Genomic DNA, 27,928 nt, shown 5'->3' with positions numbered 1-27,928 from the left:
TTCATTTTACCCATTTAAAAATGGGGATGAAAATACCACTTTGTAAGGATTCTGTGTTTTAGCTTAAGAGTGTAAACTGAGCTGCTAGTCAAGTGCTTTGCATGCTATGTGCTCTAAATACAGAGAGTAATTATTGCTATTATCATTATTTTATTGGTCTCTATTCTGAATTAATTGCCTTTTTAAAGTTTCTGTTTCTTACCTGGTCTTTATTCAATTTGATATATAACAATAGAACCCTATTTAATAAGGCTTTAATGTTGATATCTGTGCAAATATTTTTAAAGAAATTAATACATTTAAGATGTTATAAATATGTAGGTTTTTGGACTACTTTAGTGAAAATAATAGGTGGATAACTGCTCGTCTGATTTTAAAATGACACTTAAAGATTAATAGCATGTTTCAGAGACTTCCATTTAAATAATCGTATCGTTGAGTTTTACACTCTATTCAACACTTAAGCACATTTTATTACAAAGGCTTTATGACTTTTATTTCAAAAATGTCCCTTGGATATGGTCTTATACCTGCATTTGTTCTTTAACTGTCCCTAAGTAATTGTATGATGTTGGGAAAGCACCTTAGCCTTTTTAAGCCTCAATTTTCTCAATGGAAAAATATGGATAATAATAGCACTCAGACTTCCTGTGAATCGAGAGGCAGCTCATAGCATGGTGTTTTAAATGTAGAAAGTGCTCAACAAGTATTACATATTAGCATTATTAGCTATTGACATATGCTTCTATTTGTATACTTTTTCTGTGTGACTATTATTATTTCTAATGAGTGTTAAGCTAATTTAAGGAGTACAGTCTACATCTGTGTAACAGTCTGGTCACTGGATAATTCCTAGACTAACCAAAATGAAATTGGCCAGCACTTTTGAGGCAAAGAAAACAAGGAAGGGAAGTAATCTTTTATTGACAGTTTCATGGGATTTTACAGGTCAAACTCGAATTATATTTTGATGTTATAACATATAAGCCTATTATTCACTTTCAAGTATGTTCCTTTTATGATATTATTACGGGTGAGACAACAAGGTTGTTAAGACCCTTTATCTTTGTTGGAATTTCTGCTTACTTTGCATATTTATGTTAGGGAAAAGGAGGCATGAATGGCAGGCTTAAAATCTAATAAAACAAAGATGTGTTTTATTAGTCGAACATCACTCTCCACTTATAAAACCAATCCATAGGTGATATGGTTTGGCTCTGTGTCACCACCCAAATCCCGTCTCTAATTGTAATCTGTGTCACCACCCAAATCCCATCTCTAATTGTAATCTGTGTCACCACCCAAATCTCATCTCTAATTGTAATCCCCACATGTCAGTGGAGGGGCTTGGTGGGAGGTGATTGAATCACAGGAGCGGACTTCTCCCTTGCTCTTCTCTTGATAGAAAGTGTGTTCTCATGAGATCTGGTTATTTGAAAGTGTGTGGCACTTTCCCCTTCACTCTCTCTCTCCTTCTCTGCCATGGTAAGATGTAGTTGCCTCCCCTTTGCCTTCTGCCATGATTTTAAGTTTCCTGAGGCCTCCTAGCCATGCTTCCTACTAAGCCTACAGAACTGTGAGTCAACTAAACCTCTTTTCTTCATAAATTACCCATTCCCAGGTAGTTATTTATAGCAGTGTGTTAACAGACTAATACAATATATCAATTTTAGTTTGGGTAGAAACCATTCCAGAGCAAATCAAGAAAAATGTAATGAGTAAGTTTCTCTCTCTCTCTCTCTCTCACACACACACACACACACACACACAACATTTTTTATAAAAGATCTCTATCCATAGTGGAAGACTATAATTCCTCAGATTCTTTGATGCATGATGCTCCATTTAGTGCTCTGCTGAGAAACACTGATGGATATTACAAAACAAATTCACTTATAAATTTAGTGCAGACGGACAGTCATGGCTCACTGTAGCCTTGACCTCCTAGGCTCAAGCTGTCCTCTCAACTCAGCCTCTCAAGTAGCTGGGACTGCAGGCACGCACCACCATGCTGGGCTAATTTTTTTTTTTTTAATTTTTTCTAGAGACAGAGTCTCACTTAGTTGCCCAGGCTGGTCTCAAACTCCTGGGATTTAGAAATCCTCTTGCCTTGATGTCCCAAAGTGCTGGGATTGCAGGTGTGAGCCACTATGCCTGGCCTCTAATTTTAAAATGTTGCCACTTCAAGAATGTTATATAAAAGAATTAAACAGTATATAATATTTTGATATTGTATTGTTTTCACTTAGCACAATTTCCTTGAAATTCATCCAAGTCATATATATGAATCATTCTTTTTTATTACTGAGTAATATTCCATTGCATGGATTTACCATTGTTTAAACATTTACCTGTTGAATGACATTTGGGTTGTTCCTAGTTATTAGCAATTATGGATAAAGTTGTTATGAATATCTGTGTGCAGGCTTTCATGTGAATATAAGTTTTATTTTCTTTTGGATAAATGTTCAAGAGTGCAATTGCTGTGGTATATAGTAAGTGAATGGTTAATTTCGTAAGAAAGTGCCATAATCCTTTCCAGAGTGTTTTTACCACTTTACATTCCCACCAGCAATGCATGAATGATCCCATTTTCTCCATAATTACCAGCATTTATTGTTATCATATATTTTTTAAAAAACTGAGCCAATTTGAAATGTATGTAGTAGTATCTCATTGTGGTTTTAATTTGCATTTCTCAGTTAGTGATGTTCAACATCTTTTCATGTGTTTTCTGATATCATTTTCATTAAAATGTCTTTGCTCATTTTGTAACTGGATTGATTGCTAATTTTCTTCCTTTTTTTGAGTTTTGAGAGTTCTTTATATATTCTAGCTACAAGTCCTCTGTGAATATGTTCCTAACAAATGTATTTTCCCAGTATGAAGCTTTCTTTTCATACTCTTCAGTGTCTTTCACGATACATTTAATAATGTTGAGTAAATCTAGTATTTGGTAACTAAAATACTATGCCACTTTTTCAAATAAGTTAGCACATAAATTATTTAAAATATAGAGGAAGTGTTTATTGTATAGCATTTAAAAATTGACCCAAAAATTTTAAAAATTAATTTTCTAAAACACAGGGATATATGAAATTGATTTTGGTAGTTATCAAAACTAAAATTTTGTCTCTGTCTTTTGATAGGTTCTGTTGCCACTGCGTGTCGTGACCCAGGGGTCCCCATGAATGGGACTCGAAATGGGGATGGAAGAGAACCTGGGGACACTGTTGTTTTTCAATGTGACCCAGGATATGAACTTCAAGGAGAGGAAAGAATAACCTGCATTCAGGTAGAAAATCGGTACTTCTGGCAGCCCAGCCCACCAGTCTGTATAGGTATGAATTAAAGAACAATTAAAATTTTATATAAACATAAAACAATGGTTAAAAACTGGTATTGTTCTTAAGAACCATATTCTAGAATAGATTCTATATGAGAGTCTAAGATTTCAGAGGATTATTAACCTCCCCAGAATGTACAAAATTGTAAAATGATTATTATTTTTCCATGGGGTAAAGGCTGATGATTTCATTAATTTTTTCAATGCTTCTAAGATTCTAAAACAGTTATGAACCAAAGCTCTTGGAAAATTTATTTACTATGTAGCCATAGTTATCCATTGCTTAAAGAGTGGATTCAGACTCCATATTAAAATGGGTCATATTGATCTTGTCTCTAAAATGGTTATTTCATTTAAGAAAGAAAATATTGTCAGAATCTATGTCAGAATTTCCAAGCTTTGTCTTTCCATTTAATTCATGTAATCCAAAGGAATATTGGTTTTTATTTGGAAGATCTAAGAAGCTGTAGCGCCTGGATCATACTTCCAGCTGTCTTTTGTCTCCGTGCTCTGTTATTGAATCTCCAAGTTAGACTCTAGAAAATTAAAATACAAATTATGATTTGGTCTGAGAAAGACGTAGAGGAATGTCCCACTTTTGAAATAAAAATAGTTAGAAAATGTGCTATATCATTAAACTAGTTTAATCTTAAACTTTTTTGTTCTGTTCAGGTGCTTTAGTATTTGTGTCATCTTGAATTTACGACACATTTTGAACAAACTATGTTTTCTCTACTGAAAATTTTATTGATTTGCATACTCTCTCTTACCACACTGTAAGCAACTTGGGTGAAGATTCCATATCTTGTTCATCATTGTGTTTCTTACAGCATTTGGTACATGCAAATGTATCATGTTTTAGAGGGAGAATCTTATTTTTGTTCACTTACACCTAACCCATAAACTTCACAGTGACTTATTTTGAAAGTCCCATGGAAATAGGAAAAGAGTGTTAGTTCTTCAGTTAGAAGTGAACAAACTCAATCAATTATTCAGATTTATTTTACCCCATCTTGTAACTCCCACACAAAATTACAAAATCAAATTCATTAGTCATTAACTGTGTCTCAGGCACTGTTCTAAACAGTGGAAAATTAGCAATAAAACAAGACAGAAAAGTTATCTGTTCCTATGAACTTACTTTTCAGTGAAATAATAAAAAAAAAAGTTTTACAACACATTTTCTCTATTTTATAAAGTTGGATTTAAGAAAACACTAAATGCACCAAACAACATAAAAAGGCCCAAACCAGCCAGGCAGTAGACGGACAGTTCTAGATCTCTGCTGTAAAAAATAAGACAAATGACAAAGAAGTAAATTTATTAGAGACCCTTTTATAAAGCATGAAATAATGGCATCACTTGAACGGTTCAGATTTAGCTATATCTCCCATTACACTATTTCTATTCACACCCATATTGTTCTTCATGTACCACTGCAAGATTCTAAATCAACAAACATCAATTAATTTATATTTACTGTAAGTGCACTCATACGATCCGGGGAAACAACTTTTAAGAAATGTTTGCAAAGAAAGAGATTGAAATAATGTTTCGTATCTGTTTCAAAATTTTCAAGTTTGTTTACTACTCGATTAACCAAAAAATTTTCAACTAAATTAAAACTTCTTATTCTAATTAATTGGAATTTGACCACATATCTCATGAAGAGAATATTTATGTAAAGAATAAATTATAAAACACCAAAATCTTACTGTAGAACTTCTTGCTTTATTGTGATTCTTAGATTTGGCTAAAGGATGTTGCTTATTAGAATTACCAGAAGGGCTAACTGATGACAATTGTTTTTACATAAAATCCTAAAATATTAAATGGCTTATACAAAAATTCTAGATAACACTAAAATCCAAGATGCAAAAGATGAAAAAGTTCTGAGATCTGCTATTATAAATTTCCATTTTTAGACAAGAATATGCTTTAGCTAGCAAGTCCTATTCTAGAAAAAAAAAAAGCTGAGTACTAAGTCTTACTTAAGTTAAGCAGGTTGTGTGAGGTTTTTGTATAGATAATGATACTGTGTATTATTTTTGGTAGGAAAAGATAGCTTGAGGAGAAGATATAAATTAGAGCTTCTCTGGGGAAGAAAATAACCTTAAAAAAAAAGTCTGAAAAATTGCTAAGGCTGCAGAATGCTTGACCTCTAAAACTGATAAGAAAGAACTTCATGATTGGAAATACCATGCCAAAGATTAAACCCTGAACTTCTTAGAAACTCCATAATTCTATGTCTCAGACCCCGGAGCATAAAGTGTTTTGCTTGCTTGCATATAGAAACAGTCAGTCTTATAGCAAGTACCAAACAGAAGGACGTCATCTTTAAGAGAGTTAATAAAATTCATTCCAACAAAATTGACAGCGTGAAAATTACTTTGACATTGCCCCCGGGAAAGTAGAAACATTCAGTATGAAGGTAAATAGGAAAGACATTAATGTGAGTGGGCTTTTGAGAAAGAAAGAAGACACAAATAAAATTGAATTTGAGAAACAAATTAAGAAGATTGTAAAATAGTTATCAATAGTTGATGCCCATATAACTGCCTCAGAAAACACTGCATTCAGAGAAAATTACTGAAAACTTAATTCATGAATCCCTGACTTATATTTTGAATGCTTTATGGTTAGATGGGCAAAAATAGAGATGCATTTCTAAATGCTATTTAAAGTTGAGTATATTTAAAGATAATTTTCTTTACTCACTAAGAGTTTGGGATTTACAAACATCAGATAATGTCTCTGCTTTTCTCGTTGGCTTTCATAGGTTTTCAAAATCAACCACAGCATTGAAATATATTGAGAAATCTTTGATAAATAATTTAAATAGATGCACACCTGTGTTCCCAGCTACTCAGGAGGCTAAGATGGGAGGATTGCTTGAGCCCGGGAGTTTGAGATGAGACTGGGCAACATAGTAAGACCTTGTCTCTAGAAGAAAAACAATAATTTAAGTAATAGAATAAAAATCATTTTAGAGGATCTTATATCTAAATAATAGATACTTTACTATACGTAATAAATTTTCTTAAATTTTTTGTGATAAGGAATATACATGTATAACATCTACATGTATGTATGCATCTCTATACCGTTTCTAACAATAAAGAAGACCAATGTTCCTTCTAAAAATAAGGACAATTGAAACAAAATTACTCCCCTACCCTCTCAAAAATTACACATAATCCAAGTGGAAAAAAATCACAAAGAACATTTTGCTATCATTCTGGTCTTTTTTGCATATATACATACATATAAGCATACCTCATTTTATTACAGTTCACTTTATTGCATGCCACAGATATTACGTTTTTTTTACAAATTGAAGGTTTTTGTCAACCCCGTGCCAAGCAAGTCCTAATAGACTTTTTTTCCAATGGCATCTGCTCACTTCATGTCCCTGTATTATATTTTGGTAATTCTCACAATATTTCAAACTTTTTCATTGCTATTTTATTGTTATTGTGATGAGTGATCAGTGATTTTTTATGTTACTATTGTAATTGTTTTGGGGTGCCACAAACAAATGCCCATGTAGGACAGTGAACTTAACCAATAAATGTGTGTTTTGAGTGCTCCCCTAACTGACTGTTCCTCCATGTCTCTCTCTTTCCTTGGGCCTACCTATTCTCTGATACACAGTATTAAAATTAGACCAATGACCTCTGAGCATTCAAGTGAAAGGAAGAGTTGCACATCTGTCACTCTAAATTAAAAGCTTGAAATGATGAAGCTTAGTGAGGAAGGCCAGTTGAAAGCCCAAATAGGCTGATAGCTAGGCCTCTTGCACCAAATAGTTACCCATGTTCTGAATGCAAAAGTAAAATTCTTGACAGAAATTGAAAATTCTACTCTAGTGAACACAGGAATGATAAGAAAACAAAACAGCTTTGTTGCAGATATGAAGCAAATCAGTGGTCTGAATAGAAGATCAAACCAGCCACAACATTCCCATAAGCCAAAACCTAATCCAAAGGAAGGCCCTAACTCTTTAATTCTATAAAGACATAGATGGGTGAAAAAGCTGCAGAAGAAAACTTTGAAGCTTGCATAGGTTGATTTGTAAGGTTTAAGGAAAGAAGCTATCTCTGTAACATTAAAGTGGAATGTGAATATGTAGGTACTGAAGGAGAAGCTGCAGCCAGTTACCCAGAAGATCTAGCTAAGATCGCTGATGAAAGTGGCTACATTAAAAACAGTTTTCAATGTAGATGAAACAGCATTCTATTGGAATAGTGTCATCTAGAACTTTCGTTGCTAGAGAGGAGAAATCAATGTCTGGCTTCAAAGCTTCAAAGGACAGGCTGACTCTCTTATAGGGGCTAATGCAGCTGGTGACTTTAAAATAAAACCAGTGCTCATTTGCCATTCTGAAAATCTTAGGCCTGTTAAGAATTATACCTGTGATCTATAAATGGAACAATTAAGCTTGGATAACAGCACATCTGTTTACACTATGGTTTACTGAATATTTTAAGCCCATTGTTCAGACCTACTGTTCAGAAAAAAAGATGATTTTCAAAATATCACCGCTCGTTGAAAATGTACCCATTGCTTGTTCAACTGCTCGTTGAAAATGTACAAATGAGCTTTTGTTCACCCAAAAGCTCTAATGGAGGTATGCAAAGAGATTAATGTTTTTATGCCAATAACACAACATCCATTTTGCAGCCCATGGATCAAGGAGTAATTTTGAATTTTAAAGTGGCTTTATTTAAGAAATATATTTCACAATACTATAGCTGCCGAAGACAGTGATTTATCTGATGCATCTGAGCAAAGTAAATTGAAAACCTCTGGAAAGAATTTACCATTTTAGATGCCATTAAGAACATTTGTGATTCATGAGAGGCAGTAAAAATATCAATATTATCAGGAGTTTGGCAGAAGTTGATTCTAACCCTCATGGATGACTGTGATGAGGGGGTGTTTAAGACTTCAGTGGAAGAAGAAACTGCAGATGTGGTAGAAATAGCAGGAGAACTAGAATCATAAGTGGAGCCTGAATATGGGACAGGATTGCTACAATCTCATGATAAAACTTGAACGAATGAGGAGTTGCTTCTTATGGATGGGAAAAGAAAGTGATTTGTTAAGATGGAATCCACTTCTGGTAAAGATGCTGTGAACATTGTTGAAATGACAACAAAGAACTTCAAATATTACATAACTTAGTTCATAAAAGCAGAGGCAGAATTTGAGAGGAGTGTCTCCAAGAAGTTCTACTGTGGGTAAATGCAATCAAATAGCATCACATGCTACGCGGAAATACAGTACTATGGCAGACTTCTTTATTATCTTATTTTACGAAAATGCCACCCCGGGCGTGGTGGCTCACGTCTGTAATCCCAGCACTTTGGGAGGCCAAGACGGGCGGATCACAAGGTCAGGAAATCGAGACCATCCTGGCTAACACGGTGAAACCCCGTCTCTACTAAAAATACAACAAAATTAGCCAGGCATGGTGGCAGGCGCCTGTAGTCCCAGCTACTCAGGAGGCTGAGGAAGGAGAATGGCGTGAACCCGGGAGACGGAGCTTGCAGTCAGCTGAGATCTCGCCACTGCACTCCAGCCTAGGCAACAGAGTGAGACTCCATCTCAAAAAAAAAAAAAAAAAAAAGAAAAAAGAAAAAAAAAGAAAAGAAAATGCCACAGCTACCCCAGATTTCAACAACCACCACCCTGATCAGTTAGCAGCCATCAACATCTAGGCAAGACCCTCCTCCACTAGCAAAAGGATCATGACTCACTGAAGACTCAGATGACCATTAGCATTTTTTTAGCAATAAAGTATTTTTAATTACGTTAGGCACATTTTTTAGACACAATGCTGTTATGCACTTAATAGACTACAAGATAGTGTAAACATAACTTTTATATGGACTTGGAAACCAAAAAGGTTTTGTGACTCACTTTATTGCTATATTTGGTTTATTGTGGGGGTCTGAAACTGAAACTGCAATATCCCTAACGTATGCCTGTATACGCATTTGCTATTATACTTTTTTTCATATTCACATATTATTTTCAGAGCCCCAAAGGTAAAATATGTTGCTATTTTTATTAAAACACATAGCTACAAATTAGATTGTGCATCCATCTCTACAGTCATCTTCACTATTTACATAATCAAATATAAAGAACCACTAGCAATTCAACAAACGTTATGAAATATATAGTATGCACTGAATTCTAGGAATAAATAAAATATAGACAGAGTGTCTAGCTTACATATTAGTGATGAGTGCTGACACCTGAATGGAATATTAAATAAAATACAGTCAGAGAAATGACCGAGATGGGCAGAGGTTACTATGGATACCAGAGGGTTAATATTACGTATTAGTAATGAATACTGACACCTGAGTGGAATATTAAAATAAAATACAATAAGAGAAACAACAGAGATTGGCAGAGGTTATTATGGATACCATAATGGTTTAGAGAGAGATGAAGTAGTGCCCATTCTGGGGTCTACAGGAAAACTTCCTGGAGGCAGTGATGAATCTAAAAACATAAGTTAGAGTTATATAAATGTAGAAGGGAAACAGACATTTCAGGAAGAAGAAACAAAATGAGTAAAGTCATGGAAGAACAAGGAAATATAAGCAGTATGATAGTATTTGAGTATAATTTATGTGTATACACTGATGGTTGATGAAACTGGAAAGACTGTATGGGTCAGATCATGAAGGCTGTATGGGAATTGGGACATTATATTTTAGACAATGTGAGACAGTTGCAGAATTTTATGCATCTACCTAGTACGATTAGATGTTTTCACTGAGGAAAAAAATGGGGAATAATCGTTTCAATTATCAATTGTAATAATTCGAGAAAGAGAGGAGTTAGACCTATTGGTAGTAGGCAAGAAAAGAAGGACAGGTTGAAAATAGCTACAGGGTGGAGTCCTGGCAGGGCTTCTTGATAGATTGGATATAAGGATGCAGTGAAAAAAAGAGAAGACTCAGGCCTCTAGCTTGGGACTACAGGTGGATGGTATGCTCATCTAACAATTTAGGAACCTAGGAAAAGAAGCCAATTTAATTTGAGGTTGAGTATTTAGGCTATTCTGTATTTGATGTACCAATAGACTACAGAGAGAGATATTCAGTAAACACTCTGGCATATGGTTTAGAGTTCAGCCAAGAAATCTGTAGGAGGAGATAGGGAAAGGTGTTATCAGGGTATAAAAATTAGAAGATAAAAATCATAAGTTTACATATGGTCAGCAAGGAAAAATGTACCAGTAGAAATTAAGAGAACTATGTAAGGAACTTAGGAGATCACCAAAGTTATAAGGAGATATAAAGGAAGAAGTGTATGATAATAAGACTGAAGTCTGTATAAAGACACTAGAAGAAAACCCCAGAAACACTAGCTTCTAAGATTCCAGAAACTAGGACGGTGAATTTAAGATAAAGATCAACAATTAAGAATGACTACAGATATGAAGAGAAAGATAAAGGCAGCAAAGTCTTCATTATTATTATAAATGCAGAAGTCACTTAAGTATAAGCTAAGAAATGTTTGTATTGGGAGCAAGCTAAGAAATGTTTGTATTGGGGCAATGGTTGAGAAGAGAATGAGAGGTAGAAAGGAACGTATAAAGACATCTAGAGGCCAAGCATGGTGGCTCACACCTGTAATCCCAGCACTTTGGGAGGCTTGAGGTGGGCCCATCACTTGAGCTCAGGAGTTCAAGACCAGCCTGGGCAACATGGCAAAACTCTGTCTCTCCAAAAATAAAAAGATTAGCTGCATGTGGCAGTGCACCTCTGTAGTCCCAGTTACAGGGGAGGCTGAGGTGGGAGGATCATCTGAGCCTGGGAGGTCAAGGCTGCAGTGAGCTGTGGTCTTGCCACTGCACTCCAGCAGCCTGGGCTACAGAGTGAGACCCTGTATTGAAAAAAAAAAAAAAAGACATCTAATCTAGACCCTCTAAGTAATAGAAAGGTTATTGTGTCTCTCTAAATGTAATTTAAAATGAAAATAACTTAAACCTTACGATAATTTTTCTCATGATGAATACTTTGGCACTTTTCTTTGAGAAACAACATAAGAAACATTTTCCTACTTTAGTTTTCTGCTTTGTTGGTCTTGTTAGTCATCTTAATCTGTCCCATAGGTACATACAGCACAGGGGTGCAGAAAGAGACAATGAGAGTAGATGTCCCCTTCAAAAAGCTTAGTTATGCCAAATTAAAAAAAATCAGAATTTAGTAAGAAGAGACTTTGATTCAAACAGGATTATTGCAAGGAGCAGGGAAGGGACTATTGCAACAGGGAATACTAAGGCTGTAAGATCTGCACCTATCTCAGGAGTTAGATAAAAAGGATTTTTTCTTTTTTTAGAGAAGGCTAAACAAAGCTAGAGAGAACCAGGTATGAAGTCAGAGGAAAGGGCAGCCTGATTGAATAGTAGATGAGAGAATGTTGTGCTCTGAATCCAACCTATTCTCAGGAAATATCCTGTGCTGTCTTAAAGCTGAGAGTAGGACAAAGTTCAGGAGCCTAGAATAAGGAGGGAAACATAATCAAAGTTTGTTTCACAAGAATTTTATTCAGATTAATCAGTGAGCCCAGCAGTTCAGCTAGAAGCAAAGAATTGGAACTAGTAGGGTCTGTGTCTGGTCTTGCCATAAACAAGAGGGTGACAAAGACACTTATCTAGCTCATGATAAGTGAGTCTTATCTAAGTTATATGGGGCAGGGTGTTTCCTTATAGTAAATAATTTTCTGTTAAAAAAAGTGAAAGTAAGTAGGTCATAGGGAAGTTTGTTTTATTTTTAAGATGAAAGAAACCTGAGCATGTTTGTGGACAAAGTGGAGAAAGCCAGGAAAAGTAAGGGAGACAAATAATTGAAAAAGTGTTTTGGATAAGGGAGAGGGATTATGTGACCAGGTTGACGGTGATATCTTGATTAGGAGGGACTCTATCCGGGGATTGTAAAGAGAAATATTCAGGAGGCATTTAAGCTTGGAGATGGAGGACTACAGAACATTGAAGCAGTTTATGTCTAATCATTTTGTAATGTACCACAAAAACATATAAGCGACAGGAAAGTAGTGGTGAATATATTAAGTCTGAGCAACTAGATATTCTCAATACAGTAAGAGCTGAGACAATTTTCTGAGAGTGACTCAGGTACTGAGACAAGAGTAGCAGAGGTGCATGGAGGAAGGCAGTACCAGACAAAAGACAATGGAAAAATTACCAAACCGTAGTGATGATATTACATATCTCAACTCATGCAAAGAACAGAAATGCTGAAATGTTGCCAGAATCAAAATTCTCTTCCTTACAAAACCAGTTTTATAGGTCAAAAAAATTTAATTTCCCTTATAACTGAATGCTCATATTTATCTCAGAAAACTACAATTTCGAAACCAAGGTGAGAGAAGAATGCTGATGTACTGATTATGTGTAGGAGACATTGTGAGAACGTGAGATTCCTAATCTTAATGTCCCTCACTTGGGTGTGTGTATTTATTTGTATTTCCCACTCTCCCATCCCACCACGAAGACTTCCATATCTTTCTTCATTTCTCTATTTTTTTGAAGATGTCAATTTCTGTGTAATGTATAATTTCTTGAACACAAACTCTGTTTAGCAAACTTCAACAGTAATCCCCTAAAGAATCTATTCTCTGAGTTTCACTGACAATTTTTTGAAGCTCTCCATTTAAGTGTTATGGAAACCTTTGTTTGAAACTGTAATAACTGTACTAAATAAAGGTGCCAGGAGAGACATGAAAATAAGCTATATGTCTCATGTCTTATTTTTCTATTTATTATTAGAGGTTTTGTTTTGCTTTGATCTGATTTTTTCTGGTAACCAGAGGAAAATCATCTTTATCACTTTTTTAATGCTTTTCTTTTGACATGAAACAAAATAATAATAGAAAGACAGAAAAGTATATATGCATTCTTTTTGGTCTCTTGAAGCCAATAAAGCAGCTAAATTTTATGTATCCATGTATGTATACATGTATTCAATATTTTAATGGTCTTTCTTGAAACATAATGCTGTATCCAAGCATCAAGTACTATAAAATTCAGGTCTGTACAAAGCCTCATAAGCTCTTTTAGAGACGTGATTTCAAAAATATTGATAGCTAATAAATTGTATTAATGTTTAAAGAGATTTTATTTGTTTGTTTAAATTAAAGCACCCTGTGGAGGCAATTTAACAGGATCTTCAGGCTTTATTCTTTCACCAAACTTCCCTCATCCATATCCGCATAGCAGAGACTGTGACTGGACTATCACCGTCAATGCAGACTATGTTATCTCCTTGGCGTTCATCAGGTGAGTTCTTATATATTTCCACATTAAAAAAATATATTGTTTGGCCATTTTGCTTTAGCATTTGTGCTAGACTAATTCCTATTTCTGTATATAGCACTTTTTGTTATTTTTTACTTATCCCAGTGCTAATACTTGTTCAGCTTTGCCACTGTCATTTGTGTTACCTTGGGCAAGTTATGTATTTGAGTGAGCCTCCATTTTCCCGCATGAAGCTAACAGCTGGCATCACAAAACCCAGCCTCTTTCCCTGAAGATTTCATTGGAAGTGTTAGGTAATAGCAACTCAGTGATTTTCCAAGTAGAAAAGTCCCCAACCTTTATTATCTAAGGTTGATGTAATCAGTTATGTTGACTCTAGTAACACAATTCCTTTTTCTGCCACCAGTATGTTAAAGCTCCTTAGTTTTTATGTGAAATGTTAAGCTTAAATATCCAATATTTTCTAACATACTGAGGCCAGTTTGTTTTTCCTAAGTAAAGATAATTTGAACTCATAAAAATTTAGCATAATTGTAAATAAATAAAATTTTATTTTTGTGATTTGTAGTGGTACATTGCTAATTAGTAATACCAAAGCAACAACAATGATAATTTTAGTTTTATGCCAGGATCCTGTTGTAAGACAAATTCTCAAGCTAAGTACTATTACTATCCCCATTTTCTCAATTGAGGAAACATCAATGTGGACATTAGAAATATCAAAATGGATGATACAGGGCTTAGTTTACATATAAAATTATTCTAGTTGATAACTTGAGGGTAGAAGGACATATTACATGAAGTGCATGACCTAAATTTGATTTCCAGCTCTATCATTTATTATGTGACCTTAGGTAGACCACTGACTTTAAAGAGCCTTAACGTACATATTGGTAAAATGAAAAGCATAATCTCTTCCTTATACAACAGGACTATTGGCAAGATGAGTTAATATTTATTAAAGTACCTTGTAAAACATAAGGTAATATTAGCATGCACTGTTTTCTCAGTTTTTCAGAAAAAAACGTAATAACTAAGACTCTAAAATTTCCTTAGAAGGAATATTTTTGTTTTAATTTCATTTTCAAAGAAGTTACAATACTTGAAGTATTGATTTAGTCCCAAACTATAAATTAAAAAGAAATGTACTGTGTTCCATTGTTAAATAAGCTTTCAGCCTTCCGTGCATAATAAATACTACTGTGTCATTTACAAAGCTCTTGTTTCTAGTGATTCTCCCAACAGAGATAGAAAAGGAAGTTGTAATTACCATCAAAGTTTAATGTTGGAAGAGATGAAATTCAGAAGTTGTGTTTTATCTCAGAACAAGGGTAATAAGTAATGAAATAAAGTTTAATCTTCTGACTTCTGCTATATTATTATACCAACAGTTACCAAATACAGGCCTCAGATCCACTGAAAAATTTCAGGATAAGTTAATTGAACTAAATGTTGAAGCTACTGAATAAATTAAAACAAAATATAATAGTGTGATGATCTCCCAATTTTCTCACGTTAGAGGGGCCCATATATAAGAAAAGTCTTGGAACCTCTGCACTATCCCATTCTTTCTTTACCACTGCTTATGCACAAGTAAACTGAGCAGCTGGACTCTTCTTTCTTGTACATGCATATGTAAAGGGTGAGATTGTGGAACGTTAACTTCTATAAATTCTTTGGGTTCGGAAATAATGCCTTTCACGTAACAAATCTCTTGTTTAGATGCAGGCAAATATGATAAAACTTGCCAAAATAGTTTTTATACTGATGGATGTTTAACAATGGCAAGTTTTACTGGTTTCATTTTATGTCATAAACTGGTTGACTTTTCTTGCTGACATAAATGAATCTATCCTTTACCCCATATTTCTCTACCACAGTATGAGTTAGGAAATACAGAAATTGATTGCATGTCTCCTGTCTTCTAAATATATGAGTTCCATGATCATTGTGGGACAATTGTTATACTTTTGAAGGTTGTTAATGCAAGTTTATTATGCAAATCTTGCAATATTAACACAACTGATTTGAATCATTTACATGCTAAAATATCCTTTTTCTCATTACCTAATTCTGATAATGTATTGGTTTGATATCTCCTACATTAGGTTTTAAAAGAAGAAAATATATTTACTTTCAGGAAAAAGAATGCCTAATACAATGTGCAAAGCTTCATCTGAGTTATTTAAATGTAAATAATATATTTCAACTTTTGATTTCAGCTTTTGTCCATATCTGATTGTAGAGTTAAATTTTTAGGAGTACTATTGATGAAGAAAAAAGTAGTTTGTGTTTTCATGATGCAAAATATATGGATGAAAAAGTTTTAAAAATACATATTATCCTCCACATAAAGTAACTTGCATAAGAATATGTCACTAATAAGGGCAGAAACAAGGCTTGAACTTGCATTCTCTGACTCCAAATCCTGTATCTTTTCATCAACTAAACTCTTTGTCTTACAATCACTTATATTTCCTCTGCATACAACGTCAACTTAAAAAATATGTAAAAATATCAAGTTTTTTTCTTTTTCCCCTGCTTATTTGATATTTATATTAAATATGTTGTTGCCAGGTGATTTTTTATATTAGCTTATTTTGACAGCGTCTTTTATTATTTTTAAGCACTGAATTAATGTTTGATTATATAACTATTATGGTTAACAGCCTAATAATAATTATCCTACTTCTCTTTCTTTCTTTCTTTTGTTCTTTCCTTTTTTTTTTAGTTTTAGCATAGAACCAAACTATGACTTCCTCTATATCTATGATGGACCAGACAGTAATAGCCCACTGATTGGAAGTTTTCAAGACAGCAAGTTACCAGAGAGAATAGAAAGCAGCTCAAATACAATGCATTTGGCTTTTCGGAGTGATGGATCTGTTAGTTACACTGGATTTCATCTAGAATACAAAGGTAAATATGAACATTCCATGTTAGTATCATGATTTAAATTATAGATATTTTATACAGGAGAATAATTTGGTATGGCCCATTGTTAGTGGTTATTTTTATGTGTATTTTTAAATGCAGATTATGTACAGTTCATCTCATAAAAGCATTCTCACTGTAGAATTTTCTTATTAGTGAGAAGGAAATTAGCATTTCCCTAATTACTACCAAAGGAAAGGTATCAGGCAAACAAATTAACAATTAGTATATTGGAGGAGTTGGCTGGAGCCACACAACATTAAAAAATAAAAAATACAAAAAAAACCTCATTTTGTAGAAGCTGAAGTTTCAGTCAAATACCTTAATTTGAAGAACACTTTCAGTGATAAAGGGAACAATGTAGATGATAACTGTATTTCAGAAAATATGTAAGCTGGGTGCCATCACTCATGCCTGTAATCCTAGCACTTTTGGGAGGCCACTTGGGAGGATTACTTGAGCCCAGAAATTTGAGACCAGCCTAAGAAACATAGTGAGAGCAGATTTCTACATTTTTTTGTTTTAATTAGTCAAGAGGGGTGTCATACGTCTGTAGTCCCAGCTACTCAAGAAGCTGAGGCAGGAGGATCACTTGAGCCCAGGAGATGAAGGCCGCAGTGAGATATGATCATGCCACTGCAGGCCAGCCTGGGAGAGCAAGACCCTGTCTCTAAGAAAATGTCTACAAATATTTAAATATGTCAATATTCATAATAAGGAGAAGAAAAATAGTTATAATGTTTTAGAATACTTCTGCTAGTGTTTAAATGAATTATGTTAGAATGCCTATGGATATTTATAAATATATTTTTCTAAAATTTTATAGTTTATGTCTATAGGAACAGATTTAGATTTAGGTTGTGTAAAATTTAAATTTATTTTTCAATTACTGAGTCCATGAATGGCATACTAATAATTCACCTCAAGTTATCAACTGATTTCTGAAAACACATGCTTTGATTTGTTACCACCTTTTGTTTAATATTTTCAATAATGGAAAATTATATAGAGTAATGAACTCCAAAGCATCCATCAGCCAACTTGACAAAAATTAACACTGTGCTATATTTGCTTCAGATCTCTTTATTCTTACTTTAAAAAATCAAATATTACATATGCAATGGAAACTCCTTTTGCATTTGCCATAGGAACGGGGGTTAGTCTCTTCAGGGCTATCGTAAGAGGTCACGATAAATTTCACAACACATGATATGGGTAAGAAAGATGTTTTTAGGGAAATGAAACTCACAAGTCAGTAAGAAACAGAGGATTGGAGTCCTCCGATATCTCTGTCATCACTTGGAACTGTATGCCAGGGCAAGGGTATCTGCTGGACATTAACAGTATAGTTTTCATTCCAGTGGAAAGCTTGATCCCTCCATAAATCTCTCATTTCACAGGAAAAAGCAGGAAAATGGCCTTGTTAGTAGGAAAATATACTGGCCATTTGGCACAGACAGTGAGGTTTGGGGTGCTGGCTGTTTATTGGGGTTTTCTGCAAATGCTACCTGCTCTGTATCAGAAGATGCTTGGGGGAAGTTTAGACCTTGGGAATATGGGTTCGAAACTCTTTTAGAGAGAGTGAGCTTGACCACAACACCACTCTAACCACCTGGTAGATAATTCCCTTACCATTTGTGGGGACCTGGCTAGCTGGCCATGTAGGCAAACCATAATGAGCATTCAAGGTCATTTGTCAGATATTCCTGCTCTTTTCATGCTAGTATTCCCCTAATCCTGAAGTTGATACTTATCTTTTCCATGTATTTATGCTTGCACATATTTTTATATTTCTTATTTTCATACAAATTTCATATTTTTATTATGTATGTATCCTTCTGAAAATTGATTTGGCCCCTTAAATTGTTTTTGAGATTTATCAAAATTAGAAACATATAGCTTTAATTTATTAAGTCCTTTATGATACTCCACCATATGGCTATATCAAAGTTAATATATAAATTTTTCTGCTGATAGACATTTAGGTTGTTCTAGTTTATTACTACCAGAAATGAATGATGATGAAATGAACATTCTTTTACATGTCCTCATGAACATATCTGTGAGATTCTTTTTAGGACATCTGTATACCAAAGTGGGATTACTGGGTCAAAGGGTATGAACCTCTTCAATGTAACTCTGTATTGCCGAATTATTCTCTAAAGAGGCTGTACCAATGTAAACTCAAAAATCAGAGGATGAGAGCTTCAGAAATTCCAGTTTTTAAAAACCAGTGCTTTTGTTAAACTTGGAAGTTGCTAATTGTATTAAATGATATCTCATTGTCATTTTTATTGCCTTTTCCCTTATTACTATTAAGTTGAGCATCTTTTTCCTATTTTGCATACTGAGATTTTCTTTCTTTTTTTTTTTTTTTTTTCCTTGAGATGGAATCTTTCTCTGTCACTCAGGCCGGAGTGCTGTGGTGATCTCAGCTCACTGCAACCTCCGCCTCCCGAGTTCATTCAATTATTATTAATTGTTTTAACTATGGTCCTGAGTTTTAACTATGGTGTATATTGCCACTGAATTATTACTCTATATTACAAAAATATATCTATGTTGTCTGAGGTAAATACCCAGGGTTTGTCATTTGGCGCCAAGAAGATTAAGGACAGGGACAAACATGAAGAGTGAGTTTAGGGGCAGAGGTTTAACAGGCAAAAAAAAAAGACGAAGGAGGACAGCTCTCTCTGTTTCGTAAGATAGGGGCATCCAAAAGGGGAAAGCCAGCCCACTGTTGACTGCGTCAGATTTTATAGGCAGGCTTGAGGAAGCGGTGTCTGAGTTACATAGGGCCCACAGACTGGTTTGACCAGGTATGACATTTACATAGTGTGTGGGGAAGGCTGGTCACCCCACCCTAATCTTATGCAAAAGAAGGCTTTGCCTGGCAGGGGCTATATTGTCTTCTCCTTACTGTACTCATGGTTTGGCAAACAGAAGAGCAGATGAAGCCCCCATTTTGGACATGCCTAGTCCCAGGTAGCCTTTTCCTATGGCCACAACTGTGGGCATTCACCTGTGCAAGCTTCTGGCTTGCTTGGCTATGTCTGCAGCTCCATTTTACAGGCTGCTCTTTGTTAGAAAAGAAAGTGATTTGATGGCTCCTTTTCATTAAAAGGAAAACCTTACTATCTGCCTAAGTGATTTCTTATTAACTCCTGTATCATTATCATTGATTTAGTACCATCTGATTGGGCTATAATTTTTAGTCCTTGTACTCTTTTTGTCTGGTTTTGATATCAAGATTACACTACCTGCCTAAATTTAGGAGCATTCTTAATTTTCTAGTATTGAGAATAGTTTGTATAAGATAGGATCATCTATTTCTTGAATGTTTTCTAGAACTGAAACTATGGACCCAGTGATTTAAGGTGGTGGAATTTTAATGGTTGTAAATATATTTAGATTAGCTTTTTTATCTTAGATTTTAAAAAATCTTTTTCTAAAAACTAGTTCCTTTCATTCATGATTTCACATATATTGACATGAAAATATTCACAGTGTTTCTTACTTTATTTGCTGCTGCATATTTTTGTTAACACTGTTTAATATTTTTATTAGTATTGCTTTTATCTATGTTATTTCCTCTGTTTTATTTTCTCTAGATTTGCTTATCCTTTTTCTCATTTCTTGAGATAAATACTGCTTTTGTTTTTTTTGGAGACAGAGTATCGCTCTGTTGCCCAGACTGGGGTGCAGTGGTGCGATCCCGGCTCACCGCAACCTTTGCATCCCGGATTCAAGCAATTCTCGTCCCTCAGCCCCCTGAGTAGTTGGGATTACAGGCATGCGCCACCACGCCTGGCTAATTTTTGTATCTTTAGTAGAGACGGGGTTTCACCATGTTGACCAGGCTGGTCTCAAACTCCTGACCTCATGATCCGGCCCTCCTCAAGAGCTGGGATTACAGGCGTAAGCCACCACGCCTGGCCAATACTGCTTATTAATTCGCATTTTTTCTCTTGGATCTACACATTTTCATTTAAGAACCTCTTAAGCTGCTATGCAAACATTTTGATATGTACAGATTTATCATAATTTTATTCTAAATTGGTTCTAAGTATAGCATTATGATTTTTCTTTGCTGAAGTGCTACTTAAAAGTATTTCAAACTATCAAAATAAAATTTAAATCTATAACTTATTATATTATAAATTTCTAATTTACTTGCATGATCAGATATGTATGATTCTGGTTCTTTGGCTTGTCATAGGATTTGTTTTGTGGTCTATTATATCGTTAATATTTATGTTCCTTGTGTACTAGGAGAGAAATTTGTATCATCTAATGAGTGCAAGTTTTTATATATATCCAAAAAACTCCCTAATTATATTGTTAAATATTCATCTTCTCACCATTTTTTGACCTGCTGGGTCTAGCAATTATTGAAATAGTTGGGTAAAATCTACTATTCTTAATTTGCCATTTTTCTTAAAATCTTTACCACTTTGTTTATATATTATGAAAGCCTGCTTTCAGGTGCATATAAGTTGCATTTTTTTCTGGTTTTTTGATACCTTGGATTTAGTATATTTATACTTATTAGCCTTTTTTTTTTATTTTTTGCTTCATATTTGTTTTGCTTTTTCTGTATTCCTAATTTCAAAATCTTCCACTGGCTACCTAATAATGTCAATATCTGATACTTTCTTGCTTATTTATTTTTAAGTTTACTTACCCTGTGCATCCCCCTCACTCCAGTAGCCCTCTACACATATTCTAAAATACAAGTTTCTTAAGAGGAAAGCCCTTATCTGTTCACTCACCACTATACACTAAGTGCCAAGAATAGTGCCTACACACAGTAATTATTCAGTTTGCTACTCGATTGCTTTTGAGCATCGTAAAGAGGTGTCTTCTGTTTTAAAATCAAGTCATAATTCGAATATTAGAATAATAACATTCTTTAAATGTGAGAAACCTTGGAGCTGTATTCCTGTTCTAAATTTTATACATGAGAACTTGGCTTAGAAATAGCTACTTATACCTGCAAGCTGAAAGGCTTATACATATGACCTGTTTAAAAAAGAAAGAAAAGAAAGAAAGAAAGAAAGAAAGAAACCTTTTAACAAATCTGTAGAGATAAAGTGAGGTTCTACTGTAAATTAGTATTAATAAAACATTTCCGAATGTCACTACGATAAAAGTTACAGCAAGAGTATCTCACTAGCAATCCAATGGTAGATGGTCCTAACTGATTATGGCTTTATTTCTCATGGAAACTGGTCATGACCTTATAATGCTTTCTCTAGGTAACACGCCATGTAGCCCTTACTAAAGCCAAGTAGTTAAGTAATTGAGATAAAACCTATTTGCCATTATGTCAGCTAAATATATGTCCCTCCCTATTTCCCCAGCTTGATCAATTTCAATGTTTTCATCATTTCCAAAAACTTAAGATTCATGCTGTCATAGATAAAGAACTACAAATGTAATTTTTTTAAAAAAGATGTTATTTACTATGCACTTACTCTACTCTAGGTTCAATGATTAGACCTCATGAGTAGGTATGGGAAGGACAGAGATAATGCATGTATAAATGCAATAAAAACATTACAGAACAGCATTGTAAGTATTGCTATCCCCATTTTACAAAGCAAAAAATTGAAAATTGAATTGTTAAAATGATTTACACAAGACTACATAAGTTATTATTACCATTAAGAATAAAGGCAAAGAAAAATATAAGTATAGGTAGAGAGAAATACATAATTATCCCATTAACTACATCCTTCTTCCCCACCCACTGTCTTCACCTATTATACCAGTACACATTTAGACACAATTCCACCAGGTCTTATTTTTATACTCCAGATGATATTTCTTTACAATAATGTTCTCGAGATCCAATCTCATTAATTTTCTACCTGGTCCTCATACCTCCCCTGTTTATGGGAAAATCTCATTGCCCACTTCAGGGTCTTCAGGGTCTGTCTTATCAGCTTCCTTATTTCCTATTCTTATTTTGATAAATGTTTCCTCTGTAATTGTCCAGTTTCTTAAGGCTAACAATGCTTGTAATGATGTTTATAATGATCATTGTTAAACAAACATCTCATTATTTTCAATATAAAAATATGCACACCCAAATGAATGGACATATAAATTGAGGCCCTAGATAGTAAAAATATTTTTCTTTGTCTTTTGTAACATATATCACAAATGTTGACTTAAGCATGTTGGTTTCTATAGCACTTAAAAAGTAAAGTTATTAGTGGTCTTTTTCCTTTTTAAAATTTTTAATTTTTACAGGTTCATAGTAGGTATATATATATATATTTATGGAATACATGAGATATTTTGATACAGGTGCACAATGTGTCATAATCATTATCAGGGTAAATGGGGTATCCATCACATCAAGCATTTATCATTTATTTATGTTACAAACATTCCAATTATACTCTTTTAGTTACTTTTAAATATACAGTAAATTATTGTTGACTGTAGTCACCCTGTTATGCTATCAAAGACTAGATCCCTATTCATTCTATCTAACTTTGTTTTCATACCATTAACTGCCCCCACTTCCCACCCCTTACTCTTCCCAGCCTCTGGTAGGCATCATTCTACTCTCTATCTCTACAAGTTCAATTGTTTCAATTTTTATCTCCCACAAGTAAGTAAAAACACGAAAAGTTTTCCTTTTTTATTTTTATTTTTTGTGGGTACATAGTAGGTATATACATTTAGGGAGTATGTGAGATATTTTGATACAGGTATACAATGTGTAATAACTGACACGAGGGTAAACGGGGTTTCCATAATCTCAAGCATTTATCCTTTGTGTTACAAACAATCAAACTATACTGTTTTAGTTATTTTTAAATGTACAATTAAATTATTATTGACTATAGTTGCCCTGTTGTGCTATCAAATACTGGATCTTATTCATTCTTTTTAATTATTTTTTTGTACCAATTAACTATCCCCACTTTCCCCCCAACACCTCTACTACCCTTCCCAGCCTCTGGTAACCATCCTTCTACCCTCAAACTCCATGAGTTCAATTGCTTTTAATTTTTAGCTCCCACAGATAAGTAAGAAAATGCAAAATTTATCTTTCTGTGCCTGACTTATTTTACTTAGGTCCTCCAGTTCCATCCATGTTGTTGCAAATATTTCATTCTTTTTTATGGCTGAATAATACTTCATTGTATATATGTGCCACATTTTTTTATGCATTTGTCTGTTGTGGACACTTTAGGTTGCTTCCAAATCTTGACTATTCTGAATAGTACTACAGTAAACGTGAGAGTGCAGATATCTCTTCGATATACTGATTTCTTTCTTTTGGATATATACTAGCAGTGGGATTGCTGGATCATATGGTAGTTCTATATTTAGTTTTTTGAGGAACCTCTATACTGTTGATACTGTTCTCCATAGTGGCTGTACTAATTTACATCCCCCTCAACTGTATATGAGTTTTGTCTTTTCTCCCCATTCTCACCAGCATTTGTTATTGCCTTTAATTAAAAATTAAGATGTGGCTGGACGTGGTGGCTCACGCCTATATTTCCAGCATTTTGGGAGGCCGAGGCGGGTGGATCATGAGGTCAGGAGATTGAGACCATCCTGGCTAACCTGGTGACACCCCGTCTCTACTAAAAATACAAAAAATTGGCCGGGCGTGGTGGCGGGCTCCTGTAGTCCCAGCTACTCAGGAGGCAGAGGCAGGAGAATGGTGTGAACCGGAGAGGCAGAGCTTGCAGTGAGCCGAGATCGCACCACTACACTCCAGCCTGGGCTACAAAAAAAATTAAGACGTAAGCTTTATTGTGTATGTTCACTTCTAGCTCTAATAAAACATATATAGTATAAATATATATACATATACATCTATTTCTATTCAGCAGAAATAATTTTAAAAGAAAACTAAAATATTTTAGATGCAGCAGATCTAAAATATATCTTCTGATATATTTTATTTGGAGACTGTAAGGAGGCAAAATACTCTTTTACCTAGTATCTGTTCAGTAGGCAAATCACTATTAAGCAGAAAAAATTAATTATGCATAAAAATAATGCTAATAACTTGTCTGCCTCATAATTTTTATTCAGAAACTAAAATCACTTTCCACCTACTGCCTAGACATTTATTTAAGTATTCTCCAGGTGTTTTCAAAATTTCCAGGTGTAATTGCTATGGCATATGTGGATATAAATAAAGGCAGTGTTATTCATAGAAAGCTATTCACCAAGGATTTAAAGCAGTATGTAAACGTAATAATAAGATAAGGGCATTCTTTCAAATTGAGGCTAGCAATGTAAAATTGTTGCAGAGGCATTATTTTTAAATTTGTCAAACATATGTCCCTTTCCTCAAAAAACCGGATGCTTGCATTACAGTTTCACTGACATTATATTGAAACACTGGGGAAAACTTCAAAGAAGGAGAAAGCAAACTTTTCAAAAGATGAATATTAGGAGAATAGACTTGTCAACGAGATTAATCCTTTTAAACAGAAATTTAAATCCTTCCTCTACCCTCCAGGGACTTAGTTCAATTTTACGAAGCCCAGCTATAGATGCCAGGTTTCTGTTCTGTCTAAAAATTACATTGTGTTTTCCTGCTTGTTTAAGGGAAGGTACAATGTAAGGTTTTTTTTTTTATAAATAAAGAAGTCAACCCTTGCATCACTAAATGCCCGTTCTTAGTGACCAAATTAAGTAGTTACCCTGCTGGTTCTTTCGTAAAAAGAGTTGTGTGAATATTTTATGTGAAAGAAATATATTCCATGGTTTGGGACACAATTTTTACAGAGCAGCTTGAGTATAATATATGGAGTGCAAATTTTGTGTAAGTGTATCCATGTGTGTGTGTATAAGTGTGCTTGGGAGAAGATCAAGTCATTTAGCTCTGGTTTGAAACCCAGGAATCACATTTATCTATTTGCACATGTCAGCACACCTCCTCCCCAACAGGTTTCCCATCGCCTTTTTACCTAATCTGTTCCTTATTCTCTCAATGCTCACTTTAGATACCACTTTTTAGTGAGGTTCCTGAATGCTTCTCTTTATACAGCGTGCCAAAATCGCAAGTCTTTATTTAATATAATTTCTTTCTTTAAGAGACTGTAATTTCCGTGAGTGCCAGAACATTTTCTGATTGTCCACTGCTACATTTCCAGAGTTAGCAGGGTAGTGAGCCTTTAAGTACTTGTAGAGAGAAAGAAAAGAAAGAAAGAAAGAGAGAGAGAAAGAAAGAAAGAAAGAAAGAAAGAAAGAAAGAAAGAAAGAAAGAAAGAAAGAAAAAGAAAGAAGGAGGGAAAAGAGAGAGAAAAGAGAGAAAGAGAAAGAAAGAAAGAAGGAAAAGAGAAAGAAAGAAACAGAAAAGAAAGAGAAAGGAGAGAAAGAAACAAAAGAAAACAAAGAAAGAAAGAGAGAAAGAAAAGAAAAGAAAAGAAAAACAAAATAGTAGGGTCGTGAGCCCTTAAGTATTTGTAGAAAGAAAGAATGAAAGAACGAAAGAAAGAAAGGAAGAAAGAAAGGAGAGAGAAAAAGAAAGAAAGTGAGAGAGAGAGGAAGGAAGGAAGGAAGGAAAGAAGAGAGGCAACCTTCCTCATTTATCTGTTATTCTATTAAAATTATTTAAATGTGTGGTTCTACCATTTCCTCTTTAGTTGAATTGGGAGAAATTGTATATAGTGTTGTTCTTAAAGCACAGATTTCTCATTATTTCTTAAAAATGCTAAAGTACATTAAACTCCTTGCAAACTTTTATGAATGAAAGAAACATATTCTTACTGGTATAGTTAATTATATTTTGATATAAAAATATGTTTGTAGTAGCCAAACACCAAGATATCGTTGACTTACATTTCAAAGATTCCATGACTCATATTCAGAGATACATCCACTGTCTGATTTCTTATTAGCACAAAACAAATTCTGATGTAGAAAATCACTACATTTGTTATCCTGATTTATTGTAATGGCCTTTACGTTGTACATTTCTTTATTATTTCTTAAGTAATCAATAATTACAAAATGGAAATAATCTCAAGGCCTCATCCAGATCTGTTAACAACAAAGTGTTCTAGTACCTTTGCCATAAAATGAATGAGCTAATCTTTCCATTTCTGTACATATTTTCAAATTATTCTGTCAGTCTCTTTGTTCAATATCTGGGTACAATGAAAACAATTCCTCTGCTGTGAAAGGATTTTATTTTTTAATCTGTCTGTTACCTCTAGTTTTGAAAGTGTTTTGCATAGGGACAGAAAATCTGTCAAAAAATACTGTGGTTTGGGTTTTGCTATTTTACAATGGGAGACCTATGATAAAAATGTGGAGAATGACTGGAGAAAATAGGGTAAGAAAAATGGTTGCAGGGCAGACAAATAGGGCCTTTTATTTTGCTGTAGGTGGTGAAATGAACTGAGCTCAACACAGGAAGAAAAACCACTTCTAGGTTCAGTAACATGGCATTACCTGTGGGGAGATCTTTTAAATAAAGATGTTTTATAAGGGCTCCTTCTTTTTTTCCAAAGTAATTCATTTATAGTACCTACACATGGATTATTAGCACATAATATTTATAATAAATTCTAAAACCCTATGTTTGACTATATGCATTAGATACTAAATTTAATGAGAAGATCTATGAAGATCTTTAGAATTTATTTATTATCTTACTAATAAATATGCATTAGCAATTTGTCAGATATGCATAAGGGCTCCTTTGTACTTTGAGCCCCCCCAAAAAGACAGAAATGATGCTGCTGCTTTTCCTTCTGGGTTAGAAAAAGAAATGAACATGTCTTAAAGGTCCATAAAAAACAGTCAGCTGTCCCTTGGTATCCCTGGGTAACTGGCTCCAAAACTTCTGATACTAACATTCACAGATATGAATATATAACTTATATACATCCTCCCACATACATTAAATCATTTCTAGATTACTAATAATACAGGATATGATGTAAATGCTAGGTAAACTGTTGTTATACTGTGTTATTTAGGGAGTAATGACAAAAAAAGTCTGTATATATTCAGTACAGATACAGTTTTTTCCAAATATTTTCAATCTGCAGTTGGCTGAATCCACAGATGCAGAACCCATGTATTATGGAGTGCCAAATGTATTTTAAAGCAATTAATGTTATACTAACACTGTTTTACAGCAAAACTCCGAGAGTCCTGCTTTGATCCAGGCAATATAATGAATGGCACCAGACTTGGAATGGATTATAAATTAGGGTCAACAGTCACCTATTACTGTGATGCTGGTTATGTTCTTCAAGGTTATTCAACACTCACCTGTATCATGGGAGATGATGGAAGACCTGGATGGAATAGAGCCTTGCCAAGTTGTCATGGTAAGAAACATATTT

General features: G+C 34.2%; 1 protein-coding gene across 3 annotated transcripts in view; it reads left to right on the top strand.

The window, feature by feature from the left end:
- The window catches only part of CSMD3 (CUB and Sushi multiple domains 3), a 1,204,746-nt gene that overhangs the window by 907,219 nt on the left and 269,599 nt on the right, over window positions 1-27,928 (top strand). For all 3 annotated transcript variants that reach the window (XM_019032923.3, XM_031014090.3, XM_019032924.3), the window contains 4 exons: window positions 3,150-3,341; window positions 13,532-13,670; window positions 16,381-16,568; window positions 27,719-27,913. In XM_019032923.3, coding sequence (XP_018888468.2) covers window positions 3,150-3,341; window positions 13,532-13,670; window positions 16,381-16,568; window positions 27,719-27,913 — 714 coding nt within the window. The remainder of the gene's footprint in view (window positions 1-3,149; window positions 3,342-13,531; window positions 13,671-16,380; window positions 16,569-27,718; window positions 27,914-27,928) is intronic.

The sequence above is a fragment of the Gorilla gorilla genome, chromosome 7 (genome assembly GCF_029281585.2).
Source record: "Gorilla gorilla gorilla isolate KB3781 chromosome 7, NHGRI_mGorGor1-v2.1_pri, whole genome shotgun sequence".
Taxonomy (NCBI): Eukaryota; Metazoa; Chordata; class Mammalia; order Primates; family Hominidae; genus Gorilla; species Gorilla gorilla.
Note: the sequence above shows the minus strand (reverse complement) of the source record. Positions and strands in the feature narration are given on the sequence as shown.